General features: G+C 33.8%; 1 protein-coding gene across 5 annotated transcripts in view; it reads left to right on the top strand.

Moving 5' to 3' along the window:
- The window catches only part of MECOM (MDS1 and EVI1 complex locus), a 57,242-nt gene that overhangs the window by 35,940 nt on the left and 2,609 nt on the right, over positions 1 to 18,693 (top strand). For 3 of the 5 annotated variants that reach the window (XM_063097478.1, XM_063097454.1, XM_063097472.1), the window contains exons 8-13: positions 6,069 to 6,226; positions 7,325 to 7,402; positions 10,931 to 11,100; positions 13,238 to 13,382; positions 16,644 to 16,880; positions 17,742 to 17,925. In XM_063097478.1, the coding sequence (XP_062953548.1) occupies positions 6,069 to 6,226; positions 7,325 to 7,402; positions 10,931 to 11,100; positions 13,238 to 13,382; positions 16,644 to 16,880; positions 17,742 to 17,925 (972 nt within the window). Of the gene's footprint in view, positions 1 to 583; positions 611 to 6,068; positions 6,227 to 7,324; positions 7,403 to 10,930; positions 11,101 to 13,237; positions 13,383 to 16,643; positions 16,881 to 17,741; positions 17,926 to 18,693 lie in introns of all 5 variants that reach the window. The other 2 variants (XM_063097445.1, XM_063097464.1) reach the window with 1 other exon arrangement.

Here is an 18,693-nt window from a genome sequence, read left to right as displayed (position 1 = left end):
AAATCTTGTCATAAGTCGTCATAAATGATTAGATCTTTTTAATTCCTTTAATTAATGTTATTAAATATTCTGACTGCTGTTGGTCTGAATCCCATACTATTAAAAGTCAAGTGGTGAATTTCAAGAACATTATCTTTTTGTTACTCAAGTATTCATATTAGAGTAAATATTTTCTGTGATTAACACTATAAAAATGCAGGAGGTTTTATTTTTGCAGAATATGCTTCATTTTTAGTTATTAAAGTAAAATTTAGAGATATTGTTTGCAATGAGTAATAGCAGATAAAAAGGAAGCATCTACTTAGCTATAAGATTCGGTAGTAGATAGTGTTTAGCTTTCTTGGAAAGAGCATTCTGGTTTATAACCTCGATTCTAAAATTTAATTTAGGTAAATAGAGGAAACTCAGATGTATTATTATTAAAATAATTAATCTTTATTTCCAAAGCTTTTATTCAAGGTACAGTTACATGATAAGCAAAAATTACTAAGTTAATATAAATGTTAATTTCTCAAAGGATAGTTTGTAATAAAGATACCAACACAGAAGTAATTTCTTGTTTTTGTTTCAATTTTGCTCCCAGTTCCAACTGCCTGATCAGAGAACTTGGGTAAGTTTCCTACTTATATTTTTAACTAAAGTAATGTAGTGTTAAAAAGGAAATAGCTTACAATAGCTTACATTCTAAATTGCTGTACAGACATGAAGAATTCTGAGCCCCTTTCCATTAAATAATATGGCATCAGCAGACAGTTTCCCTGCTCTGTCAAGCTGCATAATTCTTTCAGTTATAACTGGACATTTAGTGAGGTATAAATTGTTTACAGAACTATTTTTTTTGATAAATCTGGCCCACTCCACATGATTATACCTTGATGTGGAACTCTTTTTGGACACCTGGGAGCTTGTTGTTAAAAGTGGCTTTAGAATGGGTCACTAAGACACTGTTATTGGGGGAGGCCTGTATCAGCATGTTAAAAGTACATTTGATAAAGCCTTCTAAAGGATAAAAGCTGAACTTATGTGCAGACACAGGCAGCATTGAAATTCAGATCCATGTATCCCAAGGCAGAAATTGATTCTGGCTATTTGGAGAAATAAAACTAAATGTTTAAAAATCCATATTTAACTAGTAAATAGATTTTTTAGCAATGGGTCTCACTTTCTCACCTTTCAGTTACTATTTCCAGATATAGTTAGTTTCGGTTAGTGATACTAGGGGACAGCTTTATTTTTATTGGGGAAGACATTTGGAATACAAAGAATACTGCCTATTTAGTTTTCACCCCCAAATAAAACTTGGTCAATGGAAATAACATGTATTACAGAATTTCCTCTAAGTATACATTCTTTTACTCTTCTCCTCTTCACTCAAACATTATGCTGTTTTCTGAGGACTAGGCAAAATCTTGGGATATAATTCAGCTGTTCTTTTAAAGCCACTGTATAGTTACATATAAATTAATTTTAGTTGGAGCACTTTAGCCCTGACCTATTTCCTCTAGCTGATGTTAGTTGTTCTGTACCAGAAATTCCTCCGTTATATCTCTTTCATGGAATATGTGACAAATTTTGATTTTTCTCATTCTGATAGACTTTCACATTTTTTATTTCAAAAGTATGAAAGTATTTATTGAGAGAGACAGAGAGAGAGAGACCCACTACCTGAGGCAAAGTTGTGCAGTAAACGGGCTGTTCTGTAATTATCCTGGCTTGCTTTTCTGGTGTTCCTCCTCTGCCTTTTCTGGTAGAGATCTGTCCTGAGTATTGCATCTAATGGTCTTCACCCTTTCGAAGGTACAGTATGACTTTGATAGTAGCTATGCAAGTACTTCAAAAAATTCCTGGGAAGATTTATATTATCTTTTAATTCCATTTTTCCTCAAACTTTTTGAAGTACCTATGTATATTGTTAGCTGCTTGAAGCTTAAGGTGTTACACCCCTATTACATACATGGCCAATGATTCTTCTACCAGTTTACAAAGCCAATTCATATTGTAAGTTAGACTCTCCTTATAATATGACAGCATAGCAACTGCTATTGAAAGCTTTGGAAACACTCCCACTCCCATTTTATTGAGTCACAGGTTTTTCAGAGCTGTGATTTACATTTGTATTATAAAGCAGACATTAGTGGGAAATATTAAAGATATATGTTTATGATTCTTAGAGGTAAAAAAAAAAACTAAGTGATTTTATAATCATGACTGCTGAGTGAGATACATAGAGTGAGACAGCCATAAAATATGAGTATTTACTTCTCCCCCAAATGACCATGGTTTTAAGATTTCTCAAGATTATCAAGTGAATAAATATAGAAAACTACCAAATCTACAAACTTTCCCATCATAAGTTATTTATGAAAAGTTAGTTATTTTATGATAAAGTCATGTGTAATCTAATTTGTGAAACATTAGGTCACATAATTCATGGAGCCATTGGACATATCATTTCATATAATCAGGTTGTCACTTTAATAGTTTTAATGAGAAACTCTTTTATGTCATCAATTACTGGCTGCCAGATAATAAATGTTAAGCTGAGTGCTTAGGACTCAGTTGATGATATCTTGCCTCCTGAAATGTTTTTAGAAAGGCTACTTGACTAGAGAGATAGCTACATTTTTTGGTAGGAGCTAGGGAATTGTGTCTAAATATTAGTTTGCGTCAGTATAAAGTTAATAGCCTCTTGGGGACTAGAAGGGGGTGAAACAACTTCCTCTTGCAGACATCTGGCTGCAGATACCATCAACAACTATTATATATGTAAATAAAAATTACTTTCCATAGAAAAAACTGTCACTTACTGATCTGAGATTAGCCTATGACATGAATAGGTCACAGGGCAATACATTTCTAAAATATATGATTGAACTTTTCCCCCCTTTATTTTTCCCATTCTCAGCAAATTTCTTATTCATAGTAGTACACATTGCCCTTTTCATTGTAGTTTTCATAATTGAAAAAATATAGCTAGATTCTATTCCATTTATCCCAATTTATCTGATTTTTGAAAAACAAGTCAGGCTTTAAAATGAGTTTCAAAACTTACTACTTCTCCTGTAAAATACATGTTATTTCTGGAGGAACATCACATCAGTCAGCCCAGATAGCAAGAGAACATTGGAGTTTTGATCCATTGGCTAGATAAAGCTCATCTTATCCTAAGGTATAGACAGGGCTGATGTTGGTAATAGAACTGCTAACCTATCCCAAGTGGCAGATGGCTAAATTACTTCAATCTACCCTAAAGGGGAAACTTATTCTTTCTAACTGTGCTATAAGAGCAAGTCTTAGGATTGAAAGTATGGATTCAATGAAGGCTTTTATCTTGCTTCAGTGGTTGCTAGCTGGGCAGAAACTGGTGTATATGTGTCCGTGTGTGTATGTGTGTGGCATTAATAGTTACCCTCAGCTTACTTCCCATCTTCTTTCCCTTCCTGCATTCCCATTTAATTCTCTTCATTTGACACAAAGCCAAAGGTGAGGGTGTCATATAAGAGAGGCTACTTAGGTGACCCCTATTCTTTTTCCTATTATCTTTAAGAATGTCATTACTTAGCCATCAAGCCCATAATATATTTTCTTGTTTCTTGATGATTTCCCCAAATTGAAACAGTTTGAGTTAAAGTAATCACAGTGATTTTTCTTCAAAAGGAGCTAGCTATTAGCAGCTACTAAAGCAAGACACATTTCTCAACAGCCAATTGCTCTCAAATAACTTGAAGGACTTGTAGTTTATGTGTGCTAGAGATGAAAGCTGAGAATAATAATAGTCATGAGTAAGCTATTTTCCATATAAGAGGAAAAGTATTTCTATAAGATGTATTGCTGCAGGAATCTGAGAATGTCAGCAGGGCGGACACTCAAATGATTTAAAACTGCTAGATAATGAAACTTTACTCTAATATTAAATGCACATAAATAAAACATTTATAATCACCAACCATGTACTTACTATTCTTCCCAATAAATACATGCAATCATGACCCTTATCCTTGCTTGTTACTGCTAATCAGCTTGAAGGGCAGAGGTCATTTTTCACTCAGACAATTATTACACAGTAGATGGAATATCAAAATGATCAATTAGAAGAAATAAATGCAGATAAAATAGTATCATAAAATGTTTCTGGATTGATTTTTAATAAACAAAAGTCAAAGTAATATGAAAATGCTAATGCTCTAGCTAGAAGGGGATAATGACCATATCCTGCAGAGACAGAATTTCCTCTAACCCCTCTAAGCAGCATCATCATTCCATATCTCTGCCCTGTGATCAGTATGTGTCAAAATCCTTCATAGTGACAAATGTGCTGTCCACTTGCATCTGTGGAGAATGTTTTAGCAGCTGAGTGATTATGAATCAAACCCCTGAGCTTATAGCTCTTACTGCCTCCCAATGTGTTCACATTTGTCGTCTGACAAGTAAATGTATCTTGACTTTCCTCTGAGATTTTTTTTGCACTGTGTTTGATGAAAGACATTTGGCAAATTGGCAGTGGTACCCTGTACGTTGCAATTTGTAGCTAGCATTAGGAGTCCGGGCATGAAATGAGAGGGCAGGCTCCAGGATAAAGAGAAAAGAAAGAGAGCTAACTAGAACATGAATAGTCATTTGAAGAATCAAATATGTGATATTCCCTTTGTGAGAAGAAAATCACGTTCAGGCCGTTCTGTTAAGATTTTGCTCTTGCTTAAGAACTTGATGGTATTTTGTCCAGCTGTGTGTCCACAGAATATATGTTTTGTGAATTTTCCTTTTGAGTAGGAAATGTTACCTTTTATTTTTAATTTGCGCTCATAAATTAGGACTCCATCTCCATCTTGCTGTCTCATAAGAAAAAAAAAAGGCTTTTTTGGGTTGACCACTTGCTTGAATTTACAGTTATTACCATCTTATCATTGTGTGTCTTCTGGTCTACTACCCCAACACTTCGAGAAGCATATAGAATGCACATAGAGTACAAATATCTTTTTAATAGCTTTTAGAGCTCTCTAGTGATGTAGTACCCTGAGAAACAGATAAATAATGGGTGAGTTGATTTAACAAGATGGCCTGAGAGTTTGTTTTTTCTACTTAAAAATTGAGTAGTAAGCAGCTTGCAAATAAAATGTGAACACTGAGAAAACAACATTTTGGGAGGGTTGAAGGAAAGGAGAGAGTCCCTCTAATTGTGGACATTAAGGATCAAGCTAACTTTAAAAGTAAATGCCCCCCTCTGATTTTGATTCTGTCAAATATGTGTGCAAGTGGACAAAAACTTGAAGGTTATAAGCAAAATAAATTAGGTTGTTAGGGGAAAAGAATTAGGCAGGTTAGTTATTTTTCAAGAATATTTCTCTGAGTGTGGTTACATGAACTGCTTCACTTGCCTAAGAACAAGCATGCCAAGTTATGTTATATGAAATTACACTAGTATATCATGAACTGTCTTAATCCAGAACAAATTAATATTTCATCAAAATTCTTTGTACATGATCCCACTTAAAAATCTGCTATATCCACATAGTAATTTAATGCAGTCTTAGCCAACACATCTTACACATTTAATTTTTTCTTTCTGGATTATACACATTTGGCTTAAGCTGTAACTCTGGAACACATGTTGTTCTTTGATTCTGTGAGTTCTTGTCATGAGACTATGATTCTTATGGTTTTCATTACCTGGTCAAGGCATATAGCACCTTTTCCTATAATTTCCATTACATTGATGTCCATACATAATATTAATGCTGCTGTTTAATTAAATAAAGAGGTAATTTGGCTTTATTATCTCTCATATATTTCATTGCTCAGTTGTATATCAGATTACTGTAAAATGGGCTAACCAAGGCCTTATGAAAAAAGTTCACCCAGCATTTTATAAGCTTGGTTCTACCTTTGTTATTTCCCAAATCAATCAATTCTCTAACTTGTTTCGTATTAGGACACTACAATGTCTCTGTACAACCCCTTGCATTCAGCAGATTTGATGCTTTACTTTTAACGATGTCCTTGGTTTGCCAGAGATTATTATAGAAGGAAAGATGTCAGACCCTTCATGGTCTTGTGCTTCTTCCTTTCAGATGTCAGCTATTGAAAACATGGCAGAAAAGCTAGAGAGCTTTAGTGCTCTGAAACCTGAGGCCAGTGAGCTTCTACCCTCCATGTTTAACTTCAGAGCACCTCCTACTGCCCTGCCGGAGAACCTCCTGAGGAAGGGGAAAGAGCGCTACACCTGCAGGTAACTGCAAAGTTAATGATGGCTGACTTTCCAAAACTCTCCCCTCTAATTTCGAAAGGCCCTGCTGTTTGTTTTAGAAATTATTACTGATTAGATGATTAATAGCAACCATGATAGATCTCACACACTTCAAAGTACTCTTTATTTAGTGAGAGATAAAAATAGTGGTTTTAAAAAATTATTATTAAATGAGAATTTTAACACAGGCCATTTGGTTGTGATAAATGAGGTTGGAAACAGTCCAAATCCTATCTACTTGACTCACTTTGATATTTATAATTTTTTTTCACAGTTAATTATTTTCATTCAAAGGTATAATACTACTGTCCTCAGCATCCATTTATTAATTGTCATGGCATTGAAGAATAAGGCCATTAATGAAGGACGAATAAGGTCCATCAGTGAAAAAAACAAGTTCATAAATTTCTTCTTACTCATCAGTAGTAGAGTAAAGCTTGTTTTATGTTTCTGGGTTTTTTATTTTGTGGGTTTTTTTTTTTTTAATACATTGTGCTTATAATTTCTGAATTGTCTTCAATGTGTGGTACCTGACTCAAGGCATATCAGTTTCTCTGCTCTTTGGAAAATTTGTCACTTTCTTTCCAGAAAAGCTTTTATGGGAACATACCTTGATGGATGAAGTCTCAGGATCTTGTCTGATCTGATACCACTCAGCATATAGGGAGTTGTCAGTGTGGCTGACATGTAAAATGAGTTAAACATTTGAAATCTGTTTACATCAACCCAGAATCACAAACTCTTGTCATTTTTTTTAAATCTCCTTGTCTGGTTCAGTTTTGTGAATGTAAAGATACAGAGTTAATAAAAGAGGCATATGGGGGTCATCAAAACTAAAGTCTATTTTCATAAACTGCTTGCTTATGCATGAGCAGATTCAACCAGATCTTATAACACAACCTTTATTCGTAGAGTTATTTATATCTGTAGAATGGCTTTGTTGCAAAATTTAAATACCAAAGACATGTGAGTTCCATGCAAGATTAATTAAATCAGGAATAAGCATCTGGCTGCTATGCGGCTCTAGTGAAATAAAGTCGACTGTGCTGACTTTCTCTTATAAACATCTTTTCATAACAGATACTGTGGCAAGATTTTTCCAAGGTCTGCGAACCTAACACGGCACTTGAGAACCCACACGGGAGAGCAGCCTTACAGGTTTGACAATGATTTTTGCTAAATAGTTTGGTAAATATGATATTGTAATAATTAAAGTGGACTCATAGGCAAAAATTTAAAAGGAGGCTACTTTTGCGCATGTCTGAATGTATGTCTATTCAATTTTGGGTCAAGGAAGAATTGACTAATGTCTAGGATCAAAATGAGAAGAGTCTTAATTTGTTTAATCAAGGCTTCCCACCTCTCAGTTTGAAAGTTCTAGCACAGTGTCTGTTTCAGAATAAGCATTTAAGAGATGTTAGCCATTTTAAAAATTATTTTTATTATTTTAGTGCTCACTCTTTGCAATAATTAGTACTATTTTAATTGACTAAAATCATAACATTGCAACCTCCCTTTTCCATGCCTTAAATCTCTGCTAGGAGTTAACTATCCATATATACTTTGTTTTCCCAGCACAGCTAAGTCAGTGTCCACAGGTCCCCATAGGAGGTTTGAGGAAAAAATCTTAAAGCTGGGGAGGAGGAGGAAAATGTGGAGCTAGAGGTAGAACAGATAAAATAGAGTATATTATAGGAAAATCAACAATTTTCTAAAGTTCCACTTAGCTTATTCTGTTGTGTTAAGATTAGCCATATGACCCACGGGACACACCCAATTTTAATATTATTGTTCATGAAAAAATAAAAATAAGCAACATTTCTCTTTCTAGGTTTAAAATATAACTTACATTATTCTCATAAATATTTCTTCAAAGAATGAATATTATTTATCTTGAGTAATATAGTTTCATTCTCCTTTGAAATTCTTATGCATTACGTATGTGTAAAATTATTTTCGTTTGAAAATATTTTTTTTTAATTAAAATAAATAAATAATTTATTAAATTTCACAGGTTTTTTTTACATGTAATACTAAGAGAATGGGCAGACAATGCTCATTTGATGATAATTGAAATTTTAGGAGAAAACTAAAGGGACTTAAACTCAGAAAAGCACAGTGTTTTTAAAAATTCTTTGCTTTTCTACATGTTTTACAAAAAACTAATCATAAATGATATATCTGCTTTATACATGATAAAATGCACTTGAAATAACAGATCTCAGAGAAATATAATAATGGGAAGTTTTAGATGAGTTCCCCTTTTGAGAAAACCCCATCTTCCAGGAATCCTGCTTAAGTGGAAGAAAAGATTTCCTTACTCATATTTTGTTATGGCCAAGGGTACTGGTTTGCAACTATGATGCCATGTTCATTTCACTCTTTCTTTGTACCTAACTAAATTCAGTGGTTTTATTCTACCTCGTGAACAGTGCTATTATTGTACATTTATTTAAAAAAATACAAACACGAATTTTGGCATATCTGGAGATCTTAATTTGTTCAGCCGCTCTGTTTTACAAGTGAAAAAATTCAGATCTATAGATGCTAGTTGACTTCAGTAAAATCTGGTACTAATAGAGCCAGAATTAAGTGTCTCATGCTCTACCGACTGAGCTAGCCGGGCAACTATAGAGCCAGAATTAAAACCCAGGCCTGAAGCTCTCACTTCAGGGTTTATCTTATAGCATAATATCAAAAGCTCCTTTGATCCCTATGTGTATGTCCGTAACTATGAAGGCTTAAGAGTATACTGCTCGTGATTGTGTTATGTCTTCATTTAAAATTTTCTGAAATGTAGGCTCTGATTTGAGCTGTCCTTTAATCACCTACTAATTTATTGGAGTAAAATAAAATAATTTTTTATTTAGAGCTCGTCTGGCTAAGATCTTAGCAGAGGAAAGATACAAAGTAATAGCTGATCATTAGTCAGAACATTCTTACTGGCCATTTTTATTCAGATTCGAGACTATGTTGTTTTCTAGATTTGAAAAGGCCCCTTTGCGTACATGCAGAAAGTTGGAACTATGTCATAGACAAAACCTCTCGTCCTTGTGATTTGTGCAGAAAATGTTTTGAGTGAAAATTTTTCTCAAGTGTTTGACCAGTGTATAAGTTTTCTCTATCAGTGTTTCCTAAGTTGTTGCAGTTAGCACAATGCAGTGTGCTAAACGTAGCCTAGTTCTCATTGCGGTGGGCCTTGGAGGTGAACAGAGTTACTGAAGAGAAGGGCATGACAACATAAGTTTTGTTTGTTTTTTCAAAAGCAGAGGTTAAAATTTTACAACTACTATCAATGTGTAGTTTCACACCTTTTTTTTATTAAAATTATGAGTAAAATTGTGGAACCTCATGATGCCAGAATAGTTTTCAAGGGGGGAAATTAAATTAGTACTTGAGTTGGTTTATTGATACCATGCCAAAGTAACCAGTTCAACAGATTATTTTTCCCACTGAACTGACTAGACTTTTGGCATCACTAAGGACAGCCATAGAATCCCAAGTAGTTCAAGTGGAGTAGAGTGATTTCTGACTCAGAGCACTTGAACTCCTGAGTCTGCATTCAGAAGTGGGAGAAAGGCCCTTCACACATGGAACAATGAGTTAAGAATTTTCTGACCAGTAAGTTAAAAATTTTCACTTAAAAGTCATTTGGAGAAAGTCAGTTAATCTTTCAAGCAACACACAGAAAATTACATAAACAAATGTTGGAATCTACTTTAAAATGCGAGAGGAGAATAACCCCATCAGTTACAAAAGCTACTTTTCTTCCTCACTGATAAAAACTGGGGAGATGGGGGTCTTACATTTTTATATTTTTATATTTTTATTTTATGAATAAAGGAAAACTTTAAAATCATTTATGATTTTTTATCACATGGAAAGCAGAAACAATGAGCCAACCAATAGTGAGTGCTTTGTTGAAAAACTGACCTGGTTCAGAACTGCTACAGACTCTGTATGAAAAGTAGAAATGGAAATTGAGAAAAATACACAGTAGGGAAGGTAAATGAAGACATTTGTTTTTATTCCAAAAGGAGAATTTAATGGCACTATTACTTGCCTTTGGAAGTTTAAAGATTAATAGAGTAAAGGTTTTGGAGAGTCCTAATAATGTGTTATGAAAATCAGTGTTTTGGATATCAGACTATACTATTCACATTGTCTCATTTTTAAAAGTTCGGAATATTTATTGCTATTTTGGAGAACATAATGGACTTTTCCTTAGGATTAGCAATCGAGAAAGTGAACTTACTAAGGAATTCGTTAATCAGACTGCAACTTTGAATTAAAAAGTGATATTTTTGCTTTTTTGAAAAACACATGAATTTGTTTCATGTTTGCTTACAAAGGGCTTAATTGTATTGTCATAAGCAGAAGATAAAACAATGCTACTATTTATGTCCTCAATTTTGTGAGGCTTATTTAAAATATTGGAACTGATTACCCTAATAAATTTGGGAGCAATCAAATCACCAATATTTTATTGTTTTTCGTAAAGTCATGAAAATCTTTAAAGCAATCAAAGACTATTCAAATTGATATTTTGACTGGGTGAATAATATTTTTCACTGTGCCTTTCCTCTAAAATGTTTTATAAGTGATGATTTTTGATATCTGGTTTACTGGTCTTGAGAAGTATGTTTTGATTTGCTTTCAAATATTTTTTCTGTGTTTATTTTTCAGATGCAAATACTGTGACAGATCATTTAGCATATCTTCTAACTTACAGCGGCATGTTCGCAACATCCACAATAAGGAGAAGCCATTTAAGTGTCACTTATGTGATAGGTGTTTTGGTCAACAAACCAATTTAGACAGACACCTAAAGAAACATGAGAATGGGAACATGTCTGGTAGGTAATCAATTATGTTATGAGGAAAAGATGACTTATTTTCATACTTTAAAAGACAATTGTGACCTTTCTTCTTTCTTAACATTTCAACACAAAGTCAGATCCAATTGGGAAAATTCACAGCAAGTTTTTCTTGAGATCATGCACCACTCAGTGGTCTTATTTGGATTACTTTTTTACCTTCCTGAATTAATCTCAATGGGCAATCCCAAGGAAAGAGAACCACGACTCAAACTCACAGGAGATACATGAATCAAGATTTTCTATATTGCAGGGAACAATCTTTCCATCTATAGCCACAGAATATGGTTCCTAAGCATGGCAGAATTTCCAGAGTGGCAGCCCCAGAATGCTATACTCTGAATATTAATCTAGAAACCATGGCTTCTTTTGCAGAAGGTCTGCAGTTCAGATAACTTTCCAGGGTAATGTCTTTTAAGACTAGGGATATAAGGCTGTTGACATGATCAGAGCAACCCACAGCAAATGATAGTGTTTTTTTTTTTTTTCTTCTACTATTTGTATTCTTTTATTTTTCTTTTAAGTTTACTTTTTCTTTATTGACCCATGATAATTGCATATATTTATGAAGTACAATGTGATATTTGGGTACACTTATACAATGTGCAGTGATCATACCAGAGTAATTAGCATTTCATCACCTCAAACATTTGTCATGTCTTTGTGTTGGGAATATTCAGGGTCCTCTCTACTAGCTACTGGTAGTTATACAGCAATTTATTGTTGACAAATTCTGATGTAAAATTAAGTTAAAAGTAACTGCAAAAAACTAACTTTCTCTTAACTAGGACTTGCCAGCACATATTTAGCAGAAACAATTGTAGGTTTCTTGTCTTTGGCTTCTAAAAGTCAGTAATAAGCCATTCATGAATATTTGCCAGCTGGCATATATGTGTGGAGCCAACCTGTGCAGCCACAATTTGTTGCTAGAAAACTAAGGAAATGAGTTGGGGGTTGGTGAATAGGGAGTTCAAGAAAAGAAATTTTGAGAGCTGAAAAAAAATTAAATTTATACAGACTAGTAATCTTTACTTAAGGAAATTATTTTATTATTAACCCTTCCTTCACTGTAAAAGAACATTATTTATGATCTTACATGGTGACTCAACGTATACTGTTTATTTCCCACAAAGCCAAGAATCTAATGATTATGGTTTTAAAATAATAGATTTTAGGCACAAAAGTCTAATCCAATGTATGAAACTGGCCACACTTCCTGTGTGCATCCTTATAGCATTCTACTATAATTTTCTAGTCAAAGTTGTTTCAGGAAAAAGAGAAAGTTAAAAATGTAACATGTCAAAGTTGGATACTTATTTGTTAACCCACATTATAGTTTCTTTAAGCTGAGGGGAAGGTCTAACCTCTTGCTTTTGTCATATAGACTATTGGGATGAACTGTTAAATTGTAGGTACTTTGTGGACAAGATAAACATGAAGCTAATATTGGTGAAAAGGTCTACCACATGTAAAGTGTTTACAATTGTGTAAATTTATGTAAACCTTACAACAATCCTGTGAGACAGGCATTATTATTCTAATTTTATGAGGAAGCAGAAGATCATTCTATAATCAGCATGTCCAATATTATCCTCTTTATACTGTACCACACAGGCTCTGGGCTGCTGTGTCCTGAGTCTACCCGTGGCTTAGCCTACCAAATCAGGGTGCAGTATGTTCAGAGTGTCTCAGTCCTTATTTTGTAACATCCTTTAGCACAGCAGCAATAAATACACATTGAATGCAATCAGGACTGAGGTTGCATTTCTTGTGGCAGAATCTATTTAAGACCTGTCTATAGTTTGCCTCACCTTATCTCCTCGTTATGTTCCCATGTCACCATCACTGTGGGAGTAGAGGAAGGAGAGTGAGAGAAACGACATTCTTGGAAGTCTTTTCCTCATGATTCCAATTCAAAATATTCCCGAGGGGCTTTCACAAGCATGTGTATTATAGTAAAATTGGGGAGACTTCGACCTCCGAGAGTTACCATTATTCATATTCAAAAGGGCATGTTTTAAGAAACAACACTGATCAAATTGATAAGGAATAGGTTCAGACTAAGTTGCCAGATAAATAATAATCTTTGTCACCAAAGGCTTTCTGCTCCACTCAGGTACAGCAACGTCGTCGCCTCATTCTGAGCTGGAAAGTACAGGTGCGACTCTGGAAGACAAAGAAGATGCGTATTTCACAGAAATTCGGAATTTCATTGGGAATAGCAACCACAGCAGCCAATCTCCCAGGAACACAGAGCAGAGGTAAAGCCGCTCTTTACTTTCTAAATTCTGATGTCCGGAATGAATATGTTTTCAAATGCATTTGCTGTGCTCACCTTCCTGGCACTACTGTTACTCCTACCCCCAGTGACTGGTCATTTTAGTGCAGATTAAATACGATACGCTCATCCAAGCACTTTACATGCATTAATTAATTAAATTCTTGTTATAACCCTCTGAGATAGCCACTGTACTTTTATCAGTGAAGAAATGGAGACACCAAAGGGTAAACCCTTGCCAGAGGTCACACAAGTAATAAATGGATTCAACCTGGGCTGTCTGGGGGCGGAGCCCATGATTTCACGCCCATGCTGTTCTGCATCTCTTGATAGCTAAATAGAATATTTTATCAAAATTTTACAAGTAGAAGGGAAAGCCACCACAGGGATTAAATTGAATAAGTGGTCAGTCGTGGTTATTATTATATATTATACGTATATTACAGATGGTGCATGACTCTTTGTCTCTCTTTATATATCTGTTTGTATTTATATATGAAACAACCGTTGAGTGTCACCCAAATATCTTTTACACAGAAACTGAGATTTCTTAATGAAGATTCTATCACTACTTTATGTCCTCTCACGTAGGGGTTCATTTAATTCTGGCATGTTTGTTTCAGTGGGTATGACCATCCTTGTTTCTAGTGACCTGGTGCACTGGCTCCTTTATCATCATTAACATTAAACATATATGGCTTAATTCATAAAGAAAAGCTTTTCATGCTCTTGAAAATAATAATTAACACTTCACTAGTATTTCACATTGTATGTGAAGTTAATGAAACATTATTTTGCCAAAACTACTGAATTTAATTTTTCCTATTTGTAAGTTATAATTAGAGAACTAGACTTTCCTGCACATAACTATCCAGTGATATGTTAAATTAGGATGCTGCATTGTAAATTTTATTATGACATGAAATTAGTTAATGGAAGTTTCATTACTGTTCATCACACAAGAATTATTGGGTTTGTATCCTCTGTTTTTTGATGGAATTAAAAGTCAGAGTTCATCATTTTAGGTAGTTTTTCCATTAAGGCAAGCTTCGAATAAACATTTTTATCAAAATAATGCAAAAACATGTGACCGCTTCTGTTCTTCAACTTGCACAAAAGTATATCTAAGGGAAAAAAAGAGAAAGACCTTCCTGGCCTCTAAGAATTCTGATAAGGACTACAGCATTGTGCAGTTGGCTCTGTCTTTCCTTCTTGCCCATTTGTGAGCGTGTGTGTGTGTGTCTGGCAGAGAGAGAGAAGGGGAAAGAGAGAAAAAGAAAGAGAAATGAAGATGATGGGATGTACAAAGTAGTAAAAACAAATGAAAAACACAATCACAATCTTACATTTCAGTAATGATATTTACACGACGCAAATAAGAAATGTTGAACAAAAACCATGATTTGGGTTCTGAGATGCCTATTCAGATTTTCTAGCCCGTACTTGGAGATTTGTGAGCCCTCATAGCTCCAACATCTGGCTTCAACATGTCTAAACAGCACAGAAGTAAGAAGGTTGAGTCATCTAACTTTTCCCCCAAAACTCCTATCAGGCTACTTTTGATGAATAATTTATCCCCTATAAATTGCCACATTTGAAAACATAATTAACAGATAGGTTTTCTTAATTATGTTGGCTTTTGTTACTTTTGGTTTTCAGCCATGCACTCTTTTGTTCTTTTGCTTTTTCTTTTCTTTTTTTTTTAAATAACAATTTCAATCCATTCAAGCTAGCAAGTTGGCAGTGTATCTGGAAACTAATAATTTATGTCTGTGCAAAAACATGTTTTCATCATTCTTTGATAAAAGAGGTTAAGAGATTGGTTATATAAAAAGCTTTATAATATAATGATATGACTTTTTCTGGTCAAATGGATGTTTACTATGTGCATCTATCACATCCAAGATTATTTTATGTCTTTAGTTTTTTTACCCTGGGAAATCTAAATATTAAATTATACTCATTTTGTTATGTGGGAAAGTGCATTTTTGGGTTGTGGGGGTGTTTTACTGATACCCAGACTTTCATAATCTCAAAAACAGTTATATGTGAAATTCGTACACGACTGTCTTAACAGTCTCTACAAGTTTTCTGAATTTGTAAACAGGTAGAGGAGGAAGGTAAAATGGAGAGATTATGAATGGCCTGGGAATCAGGAAACCTGGATGCCGTGATGCTTTAATTCCTAACAATCTTTCTGAACTTGGCAAGTGTGTCTTTAAAAGGAGGAGGTTAGGAGAAGATATTCTCTAGTTCAAAACATGTATAAGTATTTTTAACTTAATTTCAACTTTTAAATCTTACAAGGGAACAAAAATTAAATTCATACATATTTTAATGTTCATTTCAAAGCCTGAAGAGCTTATCTTATTTTTATAAATGCCCTCAAATGTTTTAAATTTAAATTCCTATGTAATCCATCTCTTTTTTTATAATTAAACTCTGGAATCACATATTACAATTGTTGTGACCATAAACAAATACATTACAAATGACTTTTTAAAATATAATTTTCTTCTTTTGCATCATGATATTAGACGTACTTGCTAAGTAAACTTAAAAATATATTTATACAATTATATTTCTATATCATTTTCCATCCCAGTGTTCTCCTGGAAAACAGGCAAATTTTTGACGTTCAGACTAAAAAGGATAATTTGAAACTAGTACAAATAAGTGAGCTCTCAGTCACTTCCAAGTTTGGGTACAGTGTCTGAATGGATAAATGTCACCTAAAAGCAGTAAATACCAGTTGGTACTTGGCAGCTACTTTGACACTGTTTTTGAACTCTTTGATTCACTTTAGGCATGTGTATTGAAGCTGTTTTTAGTGTTGCTCAAGGATATGAGTTTTCCAGAAATCTATTATTTTAAATGGTGAGTACTTATATGGTAATTAGGTACACTCTGCAGATAAAACATTTATGTGTTTTTTGTGTTATATATAACAATATCATTTATCAGGCAAAGTCCTGATAAGAAATAAGAAACTGAGATTGTTTTCCCAGTTTTGCCAGAGTTCCATTTATAATCTGAATAATCATACAATTATTTTCTTCTTCATTTTCTCTTTTGTGAAATTACATTATTTTCCCATGGTTGCCGTAGAGCATAAACCACAAAATCTCCTGTGTAAGTGCTGAAAATCTAAACTGCTGTTAGGAAGACATGATAGGAAAACAAACAACTGCAAGTTTAAAAATAAAACCAATAATTGGACCTTTTTCTTTTTATGATTTGAAAGAATGAATGGCAGTCACTTTAAGGATGAAAAGACTTTGGTGACCAGTCAAAATTCAGATCTACTGGATGATGAAGAAGTAGAAGATGAGGTGTTGCTAGATGAGGAGGATGAAGACAATGATCTTACTGGAAAAATAGGAAAGGAACCAGTGACAAGTAGTTTACATGAAGGAAACCCTGAAGATGAGTATGAAGAAACCAGTGCCCTGGAGATGAGTTGCAAGACGTCCCCAGTAAGGTGAGTACTTGGGGTGAGTTTAGAAACCAGGCAAGAGTAGACCCACATACAATTGCAATTCCTCCCATTCTGTTTTGCCATTAGAGCAAGACTTCAGGTGATAAGCAATTTGTGAGTAATAAATCATAAAAATTAAATTTGAATTAGCAAGGCATACTCAGAGGATCAGTTTTAAATAGGTGAAAATAAGGTGGCCATCAAACATAATCCTCAAGAATATAAATACATCAGTATTTATGTAACTCTGATTAACCTGAGGTAGGAAAGATAAGTGGAGATTACACAAGTACACAATCATTTATTTTTACTCTTTACCTATAAAACTCAGAGAAAAATAAAGATTTCATATGATTTATCTGATCATATGTTGTGATCATCAGTTAAATGTTATTGAGATTAATTTCACTTTACTATATATGTGTAATCTCTATAGATAATAGATTTTTAAATGAAAAAAAATAACCAAATATTTGAAGTGATGAGTATATTATATTTTAACGAGGTTAGTGGGTGCTAACTGAATATTATCATAACTAGCTTTGCTTTAAATGGAAGTTATAAATACATAAATTTTGTCTCCACACATTGCTGACTAACATGCCATTGAGTTTAACTCTTTATCTCAAATATATGCTTAACTTCATTTACTAAAAATCTTAAGGGAAATATATTTTTAAGATATATTTGAAAATATTTAAAGGAACCTAATGATTGATGCATGCTACTTCACACTGCAAAAACAGTCTAAAGCTTGTCAGCTGTACAGAGAGATTCAAATGAAAGTGATTTGTTAGATGATAAACTGAAAAAAAAAAAAACCCAGCAAAAAATCTTCTGTGCTTTCCCATTGGTTCATTTTAGGTATAAAGAGGAAGAATATAAAACTGGACTTTCTGCTCTAGATCATATAAGGCACTTCACAGATAGCCTCAAAATGAGGAAAATGGAAGATAATCAATATACTGAAGCCGAGCTGTCTTCATTTAGTACTTCCCATGTGCCAGAGGAACTTAAGCAGCCGTTACACAGAAAGTCCAAGTCACAGGTACATATTTCCTGCAGTATAGCATCATGGTGACATTGTGCATGAAAATGTACATTTCCTTTGATTACCAAAAAGCAAATATTCTATCTCTGAAATATTCTAAAATCTAAACCATTTCAGACGCTTTACTCAAAATGTTCGTATCTTTACTCTGTCTATGACTGAATCCAAAAGAGTTAACCAATATAGCAATTGATGTGGTTGCATTCTGCATAGAAACTTCTGTGACAAATCCTATTCAACAATAATGTCTCCTTTACTTGAAATTCCCTTACTTCTGTATAGATAGTCCATAATGTTTGTTTGCAAATATTTATGTATTACCTCAGAATTATTTTCTAATTGCTTTGTGTCTGTCACTTTTGTCAACATAATTATATTTTAAGATTTTTGGAAAGTGAATTTAATTCTTTTTGTCTCTTACTATGTCTAGTAAATTGTTATGTATGGTTAATGTATAAGTCATCTAATTACAGAATTTAGGAGTAAAATGAGTAATAGAAATGAGATGAGTTGCCAAAGGTCTGCACCAAGTTAGTGGTAGATCTGGAAATACAACATCAATTTTTATTGAAATGAATGAATGAGCAAATAAATGATACCCAAATTCACTGCACTCTTCGGCATTCTATCAGAACTGTGGTAACTAAAACTAAACTCACCTAAGGATCTGTAAATACCAGTTAAAAGAGCCTCGGTTCTTTTATTACAAAATAAAGGAAGTCAGTACATTTTATTTGACATCCACACTCAACCAGATTGTTCACT

Source organism: Cynocephalus volans, chromosome 1, assembly GCF_027409185.1.
Source record: "Cynocephalus volans isolate mCynVol1 chromosome 1, mCynVol1.pri, whole genome shotgun sequence".
NCBI classification, from domain to species: Eukaryota; Metazoa; Chordata; class Mammalia; order Dermoptera; family Cynocephalidae; genus Cynocephalus; species Cynocephalus volans.
The sequence above is the reverse complement of the archived record's forward strand: the minus strand, read 5'-3'. Positions and strand labels throughout refer to the sequence as shown.